Source organism: Saccoglossus kowalevskii, chromosome 13 (assembly GCF_978046115.1).
Source record: "Saccoglossus kowalevskii chromosome 13, keSacKowa6.1, whole genome shotgun sequence".
In the NCBI taxonomy this organism is placed as follows: Eukaryota; Metazoa; Hemichordata; class Enteropneusta; family Harrimaniidae; genus Saccoglossus; species Saccoglossus kowalevskii.
In genome coordinates, this window is record NC_140653.1 from 21,031,591 (window position 1) to 21,041,774 (window position 10,184).

At 36.2% G+C, this 10,184-nt stretch overlaps 1 protein-coding gene across 2 annotated transcripts in view; it reads left to right on the forward strand.

Annotated features, from left to right (window-relative positions):
* The window catches only part of LOC100313613 (G protein coupled receptor 98-like protein), a 101,462-nt gene extending 98,970 nt beyond the window's left edge, over positions 1-2,492 (forward strand). The window contains exon 104 of one of the 2 annotated variants that reach the window (XM_085506661.1): positions 283-2,490. In XM_085506661.1, the coding sequence (XP_085362787.1) occupies positions 283-639 (357 nt within the window). In that variant the 3' untranslated portion in view covers positions 640-2,490. 2 annotated transcript variants of the gene reach the window in all.
* The last annotated feature ends 7,692 nt before the right edge of the window (positions 2,493-10,184 follow it).

Genomic DNA, 10,184 nt, shown 5'->3' on the forward strand with positions numbered 1-10,184 from the left:
CCGGGAATTGAGTCCCAAGCGATGATAACAACACACGCTATAACACAAAGGCTCATTGGTGGACGCTTGTTTGTAAACAATGACACGTGATGGCTATCTGGCGCATGCGCAGGTGTCATCTCCCACCGCTTTAATGAAACAGAAATTTGCAAAAATTTGTTACGTAAAAAAACATAGCAATTTTATTGTTATTGTAGTTATTTTACCTTTTTGAAATTAATGTATTCTTCTCTGTTTGCCCAATGTTGGAAATTATTCATATCTTGTGTGTTTTTATTGCAGATAAACAATTGGGAAAAGGCTTCAGGTACACACAGTCGTCATAGCGACATCTATGCCGGTAAACAGCCATCTTCACACACCAGTAATATCTATGCTCCTATGCCATATGCAAACAACCTAGCACCTCAAGATGAACCTGACTCACAAGAATTTGATGACTTAATCTTTGCACTGAAGACAGGGACAACTTATAGTCCAAGTGAGGATGATGGCCTGTCAGAGCGTGCACGGTCGTCTCATTTAGGAGATGTCACCGATGGAACACGAAGTACTGAGCAACTGGTACAAGACATGTCAGGAGATGCAGACGATCATTATGAACTAAGAAGAATATCTATTGCAGACACCCATCTTTAACCAAGAACCCCTCAAATGTAATAGTTTAGTCCAGAGTTTTGTATTGTATATATAGAACATGGACTTGCCCACTCAACAGGTGGGTGAGGCTTGTTCTTATTTTTGTATGAATTTTTTGATATTTTGTACAGAAGATGTTTTAACACTGCAATATCGAGCAATAATTTTTTTACGGGGATGAGAAAGTATAGTACTGTTTCTGAGACATATCAAGTACGAGAATCTGAAATCTTTTCAAATGCTTTGTACAAATAATTATAATAATGTTGACACTAACAACCTGAACTTTATTATTAAGTTTCTGGTTGTTTTTTCGTTGTTTTTGGACATGTTTTTAAATTAATATCTGGAATTTTGTTTTTTTTGATAGTATTTTTGTCAGGATGTGTGTTACACAGATTTGTTCAGTGCGCCTTCTGCAGTCTTTGCTCTGGCTGTCACTAGAGGGTGCATTACTCTCTAATTGTGAGATTATTTCAAAGAATATTCTGGTTCATTACATTTATAGTGCGACAATTGGATAAGTGTTTACATAAATAATTATCGTGGCTACTCATTGATTTTTTTTATTTTCAATGTCTTCTAAAAGCTGTTCTTCCATTACTGTATCATTTTTACTTGAATGTCTAAAAATAAAAACAAAGAGTTGTCATTCTCTGTTGTGGCTGTGATGTGCCAGTTTAAGATGGTATGCAGTGTATATATGCAAAGTGAAAACTAATTTATATGGGTTTTATAAATTCTAATATAATTAACTTATAAATGTAAGAATAACATTCATGGTTACAGAAAAAATATCCCTCCATTTTAAGATTATTTATCCAGTGCAAGACGAACAATTTTGAGTCGTTTTGTCACAAAATGGTGTTTTTTAGACAGGATTAATTTAATGTGTTTCATATTTTATGGTTGTAGGCTGCTACAGAAAATGTTGACACTCAAGACATAATTTTAACCAGGGATAATTAGTTAAAAAGGGTTTCACATCTAGTGTCCAACCATGATCTATCTATATATTATGCTTTATCATTTATTCCAAAAAAACAAAAAATCTTTAAAAAACCAAATCATAACAAGGATCAAAGGCGGTGAGTGATTGTGGTGTTTATCATACTTTGATTACTTGCATTGTACTGGAAGACTTGTACATCATACCAGACGGATATGGAGCAAAGAATGATTTGTAATACAATTGAGAACAGCCATTTATTAGTGTGTCAGTAGTACTGTATGTAGCGTCTATTTGAAACTTACAAGCAGTGTTACTCAATTATAAGAAGTTTGTTTGCAGGGATGACATAATTTAATGCACAAATATTATAGATATGTTTTTTTGTGACAAAACAATGCTTTTATGAAATTAATTCTTATTTTTATGAATCCTGATAAAAAATATGCAGTTTGTGTGAATGTGCATGCACTTTTTAAACAAGTTACTTTGAAATGCTTCGAAATTGAGTGTTTTGTGAATGTCTTATTTTATTTATTTATTGCTGTGAGCTGTTTTATAACTTTCGGGTCAAAAATCTTTGGGGGTGGACGAGTGTAGTAGTTATTATAGGGGGGATGTTATTTTGCTAATTTTTTAATGCAAACTTTTTGTCATGTACTTCCAAATTGTTATTCATTCGCTTCATTCCCCTATCAACAGAAAACTATCGTGAAATGTACAAACCAGAGTTGTGAGTTCATATATATATAGTTATACAAGTATGGGTCTACGAAGGTTATTTGTGTATATATTTTGGGACAATTTTTAAATCATAATGGTAATCAGTCTGAAGATAAAAATGTAATTTTTACATGTTCACAAAAATTGAAAATAAAATGAGCATTTGTAATATAAAATTATACATATGTACTGTGTCTGTGTCTGTGTCCTGCACCTTATCACCACCATAACCTGTCACCATTCAGAACGTAGACACCAATACGATTGCAATCGGTATCGATGAATGTTGTATTCCTTGATGATACATAATTGTAGTGTTTGATGTTATGTAAATAAATTTGGCATACAATTAGTACTAGGATTTTTGAGTTGTAAATTGGGTTTTTCGTTTTGTTACAGTGGAATATACAGGTTTACTGGATCTTATATCATCGTGTTGACTGTATGCTGATTAGAAATATTACATAGACAGAACAGGGGTTTTAGATACACGCAGATTATCATACAATTTATTACCCTGTGATTCTAGTAAGACGAGATACGTGTAGGTTATCATACAATTTATTACCCTGTGATTCTAGTAAGACGAGATACGTGTAGGTTATCATACAATTTATTACCCTGTAATTCTAGTAAGACGTGATACGTGTAGGTTATCATACAATTTATTACCACGTGATTCTAGTAAGACGAGATGCGTGTAGGTTATCATACAATTTATTGCCATGTGATTCTAGTAAGACGAGATACGTGTAGGTTATCATACAATTTATTACCACGTGATTCTAGTAAGACGAGATACGTGTAGGTTATCATACAATTTATTACCACGTGATTCTAGTAAGACGAGATACGTGTAGGTTATCATACAATTTATTACCATGTGATTCTAGTATAAAGACGGGATACACAAACAATGCAATTTTGGTTTTTAAATTACTTTATTACATTTTATATCACATTATAAATGTGTTCTGTTTTTACGGTTGTGGCATAGATATTTTTCTTTTTATTAACTTTGATGAAAATTATGTGTTCATTAGAGTTAGGTGTAAATGAATACATCACGTATTACGGAATAATTGAAACGTAGACATGTTCATTTACGTACCTACGGACGCACACGCACGCGCACGTCCGAACGCACGCACACACACGCACGCAATCAGGCACACGTGATGTATACATACAATGTATAAATATGCTAATATATGTTTCCACGAAATAGTGAAAATGCGTGCTTCGAGGTTCGTTTTATATTTACCACTACACTGTATTTATATAAACAAAAAAGTATGAGTGTGTATTGTTGTCCGGGTGCATTGGATCCACTTTTCCTCTGTAATTAGCCAAACACACCCAGTTTGATCTCGTAGAATTAGGGTGTGTTCCCAATAATATCGGGGTTAGGAGATATGATGAACTGCAGAGAACGCCTTTGTACGCCGGAAACCTGCTCAGAAAGAAGCCATGCACACAACGCAAAGATCCATGCCCAAATGCCAATAACGACAACAATGCAAGTTTCTCTGGCATTTTCTTTACACATCACTAACAAAAGAACGGAATCAACTGGATTTGTTTACAAGTCTGTACCAATGACATCAACGCTTTCTTGCCTGGAGGAGAATTATTTAAGACAAGTCTGGGCGTTTTCTGAGCTCCATGGCAACACGCGATTCTTCGGGGCGTCCTTAAACGAGCCTTTGTTCTTTTAAAGCTGCCCTAAGTCCCTCGTAACATCAATCAACTATCCCCAATACGCCTTCTAATGTAAGTAACGCTTGTTGGATTCTTTAATTCGATGTTTTTCTTCGTCCGAGGAGTAGTGCTTAAGAGTGGTTTGTGTTTGTCGGGATGTCTGTAGCCGAGAACTCCAAAGGAAATGCGCAGGTTGATGCAAAAGCTGCGACAGACGGTCCAGTGAGGCGAATATCTTCTGTTCAGGAACCTGGCAAGCTAGGAGCGGGACATGTAATCCGAAAGGTTTCTACGGTCCAAATGGTGGATCCAAAGGACAGTCATCAAGGCACGCTTATAACGACCGCGAATTCGTCGGGCTGCGATGAGAGCGAAACGGGTTCCACAAGAACGGGTGGAACAGCTTTGTCCGCTTTCCGTAAGAATGTCCGCAAGATGTCAATGTGGGGGATGGCGGGACGTATTATGACAGGGCAAGAAAAGCCGAGACAAAAACCGCAAGTAAAACTGGAACCGACTTATAAAATGTCTCCCGATCAACGTCGAAGATTCGATTCGTCGAGGGTGGAGAGAATGCTGAATAACGTGCTAAATGCGCAATTGTCCAATGAAACATATGACCCTGTTGTGTCGACAAGGTTGGCTTCCAGAATTTCCGATATCATCAAGAATAAAACAAAAATGATGGGATTTGATCGTCATAAAATTATATCTCACGTTATTATAGGAAACATGTTTGACCAAGGCACCGAAGTCTGTAGTCGCTGCCTCTGGGACGACCACAACGATAACTATGCTTCTGCGTATTTTCGAAACGGTTCGTTGTTTGCTGTCGCCACGATTTATGGCGTGTATTTTGAATAATCACACTTTATAGAATCAAACTTTACTTCATTTACTTTTACTAAACTAAAGGGAAGTTGTGATTTGTCCGCGAACTTCACGCGACTGTGCACCTGTCATAATCACGGTCATCTCCGTAAATACCAATACGTCGAAATGCAACCTGTCTTGTTAATTTATTTACGATCAGTAGAGATCGATCCAAGACAACTTAATGCAGGCGTTTCACAAGCCAACGACAGGATTGAACACTTATATGGTTATATGGTCAAATGTCAACGATGCGTGAAATTCGCTTATTTGTACAAGGTGTACAGGTGTCTCGAGGCAAGTAAACGATTTCAATGACGGACAAATGCACAAAGCCTCGGGGGAAGAACGTCAAGTTCTCGACGCAGGATGTCAGCGTATTGTATTGTCGCGGTGCATTAATCATCGCGACGTCAGCGAATAGCCGTCCAAACTTGAAGTAATGTATTATACAAATGTGTGTAGACATGTCTCTGACTTTTCAAAACAGATTACTAGAATTCATGTATATAAATTAATTTCGAGATATTTGATGATAATTCATAATAATAAAGTATACTTTTCAGTCTGGGTTCGTGTAAGAATAGTTCGGTCCGGCATGATGGCAATATAGTTGCAATACATAATAGGGGTTTTGTTTGGGTGTTGTCGGAGACTTCGTTATGGAATATTCATGGTTGATTGGAGCTGATAGCACCTACTAATTTTATCTCATGGATATCATATCTTAGAGTACTTTGTTAGTGTATTGGATATATTGGTCATCTTCGTAATATTTAGTATTGAACTAATTGGTTCCTTTAATCCCAATACTTTAAAACCGGATACAACGATAGTTACGCAACGTACGTGAATAGAGAATGATGGTGGAAGAAGTCAAGCATACATACTGAAATTATTCTATTGAAATTCAAAGCAAAAATGTAAAAAGAGCTTGCTGTCTATTTCAAAAACCTTACAACACAATTTACAATGAGAATTATAATATTCAACAAATTCTGTTTCCATGTAAGACAATGATTAGTAAGTATTATTGTTTTTACCCTATGTTTAAAAGCCAGATTTGAAATATAACACAATCTGTCAACAAAAAGTACCCGTCAGTCACCGTATGACTGTTTTCATTCTGTTACCACGCACGAATTTGAAATAGGAATGTCGTTACCATAGCAGCTAATGTTAAGAAGACAAAACGATTGCCATTACTGTATTTACAGTATAACGAGCATAAGATAGAATACATGCTGGCCAACAATTTGTAGCCGTGTATTGGATCTGAAGACAACATAAACAATTTTGAGAAATTCTCATGTATGAGACGACTTGATATGGTCCGATATTACCACTGTATGCTGACTGCATGTATGCATGCAGATGTGTACGCCGTGTGCTAGTTTAGTTTGTTTGGTATAGGTGCATAATTTGTCCACTTTGACGTAATCTTATGTGTATATGCATTGGATTGTAATATATCGGAAATCGGAAAGGGGGCTTTCCATTTGATGTCACAGGATTTCGATGTTTGTGGTCGACCTGGTTACGTTATGTCGTCATACATATTCATAAGTTGGTTAGTCGCCCACCTGTACATGTTGTAATAGAAACACGAGTCTGAAACACGTGTACACGATCAGTAGAACTTGAACGTGAACGCGAAAAGTGTAACTTACGTTTGTAAGCCGGATATCGTCGTTCTCTTGTGTCACGCAACTTGAATCGTTCAGATATGGAACAACACGATGATCACGGCCTGGGACAAGTTTTAACCAGGGCATTGGAACGCAAATGAGATTATATTCAGGAATAGACATGAAAAACTATTTCAGGTGGGATGTTTACATAGTATTTGACGAGAGTCGATCGAAACCCCGTTTAACTCGGGTATTAGAATGGTGCAATGTCTTTTTTTTTCATTTCACTTTATTTTTCTTCTGCTTTTGAGATTGTTTCTCTCCTAAATTTCTTAATTGAATTCATATAATAGCTATGGCAGTAAACAGCGCTGTTCTTTCAGATAACATTCTATAGCAAGTGGTACGACATAAAAGGACAGTACTTGACATGATTTTCGTCAATTGTTCAGTTTTGTCTAAATTCAATGTTGTTATGTGTTTGGTATTTGTGACGAAAATTGATGTTCCAATGCTCTTTTCGAAGGCTGGCCTGCACTTTAATAATAATAATATTAATAAGTATACCGTGAGAATTGCTATTCGCTGCCGATCTTTCACTGACCCATGTGTGTTTTTCCATGTACCAACGGCGTCTTCAATTGTAAATAACTGTTTTATTTGCCATAACGCGAAAAAGCTTATCACGGATTAATGGTTAAAATGATCTTTTGTCCGAACTCTTTTTCTTGTATTCTGCATCGAATTTAATCCCCTGTTCAAACACCACGCATGCCTCCGGAACGATCCTCATTAATAGGTGATTTTCCGAACAATTGCGAGATCTCGCGAGATGCATGAAAGACGCGCGTCGAACGTCTGCTGCAAAAATCGAACGATTTGATTTTGAACTAGAATTTCTTTATTTCGCAGCTTACATTGACCGGCCGATCTTCGACAGAGGAATATTGCTTCCGAATACCCTCACGTAATCGAAATTGCCTATCATCAAATGTGGACAGCACATTATTAAGCATGGAAGTGTCCCCGAAATACTTTCGCGTTTGTCGAATCCCACGCGATGTTTGACGCGACTACGACGCTATGACCTTTGTTTGTCCTGTTTTTACGTTCGATTTCACGCATAACGCGTGATTCTCGCAGTGAACGGGAAATGGTCTATTGGGATGGAAAAGACTGTGTCTATGTTTTTATACGAGAAAAACTAACATTATAGATTTGTTGGGAGTTAATACCCCCGATAACAAACCGTTTTATTCGTCGGAGCAAGTCGGTATCTTATTATGTATACAATATATTGTGGATATTAGTTGCCCAATGTAGCCGTGGATGCCTGATATGATGGCATGATGATGACAATACGAACCATAATCTCATAATATGCTTTGTAAATGAAAGTGTCCAATTGACAGTATACCTTAAAACGATTATACCAATTATATTTCGAGCAAACAAATCTCTATTTTTCATTTAAAAAAAAAACAATCAACAACAAAAAAGGGAAATACAGCGTGACATACATTCGTTTCTGGTCTTTTAACTGTAGTTTTTACAATATTTTATTTAAAAAAACATGCTTTACAATTCACGAGCTGAACGCTTCCATTATAACAATCGTTAAATACAATGGGATTTATCCACTACAATGGGGTAATTGGATGCACCTGGTGTAATTGTCCGTAAAACTGTTGTCCTCGTCTTGGGGTTTAAAAGATTACGTGATTTATTCTATATATGAGGGGTAACAGATCAAATTGGCCCCTCCCACGCTTCTATGGCAATCGTATGGAATTCTTCCGCAGTATGCACAGGACAAGGGTGCCTAAGTTATATTGAAAACCACGTGTTTCTTCTGACAGTTCATTTATCCCTGTTCATATCTAAAAAAACGTCGCAACTTAATTGATTTCAATACAGGGCGTAGATACATAAAGTACAAGTTAGAATGCGTCCACTGATGCTCACATTTAATTACACTACAATTTAAATAAATATAGAAAGTACCCATTTGAATGGAAAATAGACGCCATAGCCTCGTAACTTCGTCGTTAATAATTCAATATACCTTACGTTATAAACTATATGGTTTCAATTCGTCAATACGAGATTTTTTTATTTTTTCTGCTTTTGCGAACTACTTTATGTTATTGATAATGCATAGCATTAAAAGCATAATATAGGAAACATAATATTGGACGAACTTGTGTAATTATATGCCCACTCGTATCAAATGTGTACACAATATTTATCTTAACGTGAATTATCAAAACTACTAGTATCTTTTTTAGTAAAACACAATTTTAAGATGTGCTACATTTTTATTATTGTATTTTGTTTTTTGAATTTATGTATATGTATATTTATTTTACTATTTGTATTTGACGCTTCTTCTGAACTTCTGATTTTTGTCCCGCCTGCGCACGCACAGGAATTGAGTCCCAAGCGACGATAACAACACACGCTAAAACGCAAAGGCTCACTAAGGCTTACTAAGTAAGTGACATGGCGTCTAATATCTAACCCCCAAGCACGCAATCAAAGATGTGTGTGTATTATATAAAGCTTGCATTCGAAAAACGCCATGTGACGGGCGTGCTGATTTATCGTATATGTAAACTTAGTTTGTAAGCACCATGGAAACCGCCCTACTAAAAGTTGAAGGAACATGAATGCAAAAGGTGACAGTCATTCAATAGAACACAATTACTTAGTGATTGCAGCAGCCTCCGGGCGTTATCATTCAAGATGATCCTCGGAACAACATAGGTCGTGATCTGTTGAACCACCGAGGGCGTTTTCACCACTCAATGAAATGAACAAAGCAAGAATTCAGGCTCAACCTCAACGTTGCTGATGAGCTTAAGACGATAATTTGTTTAATACAAAAATGCGTAAGATTCGTGTTCAGCTCAAAATCATTCACACTGCGTGGTATCAGTCTATATGACAATATTTAAAAAACAAATTACAGACAAGCCAAATAAAGTTGTTCGATTCATTTTGTAATATGTCAAAAATAGAGTTACATGATCATGTATTCATTATCAAGAATGAAAAAGACCCTAAATATTAAAAAAATAATTTCAATAACATCCTTGCCTACAACACAAGAGGTAATAATACTAATTTGTGTACTGTAAATTAAAGGCGAATACTAGGACTTTCCTCTATTATGCCATATCTGATATTAGCTAAAAATAAAAATAAATGTAACTGACAACTCATTTTAAAAACTTGGAAACTGTGAAAACAATTCTTGCTGAACAAGATACAATTAAATAAATTACAACTTTAAAATGTACTTAAATTGTAATATGTAAATTTCGAATCAATCAATAAATGCAAATATTGTTAAAAAATTGTACATTTTGTTGTAATGAGTAGTGACTTTTGAAGACTCCAATGGAAACTTTCGTGAGCTTAAATATGCACATTACTATATTTTATTGTCTGGAGATGATAATACATTAAACTGTACTCAAAACTGATCTGAATACATGAGGTTTTTACCGTGCCGACTCGGATGAGGGCGTTTTCAACTTTCAACGAGATTATCCAAGCAAGAAACCATACCTTCCATGGTTCAACCCTGCCGTTGTTGACCTAAATAACGAAGGTCACTATTTGCCATGCCGATGAGGGCGTTCACACCCCCCCCCCCCTCAATG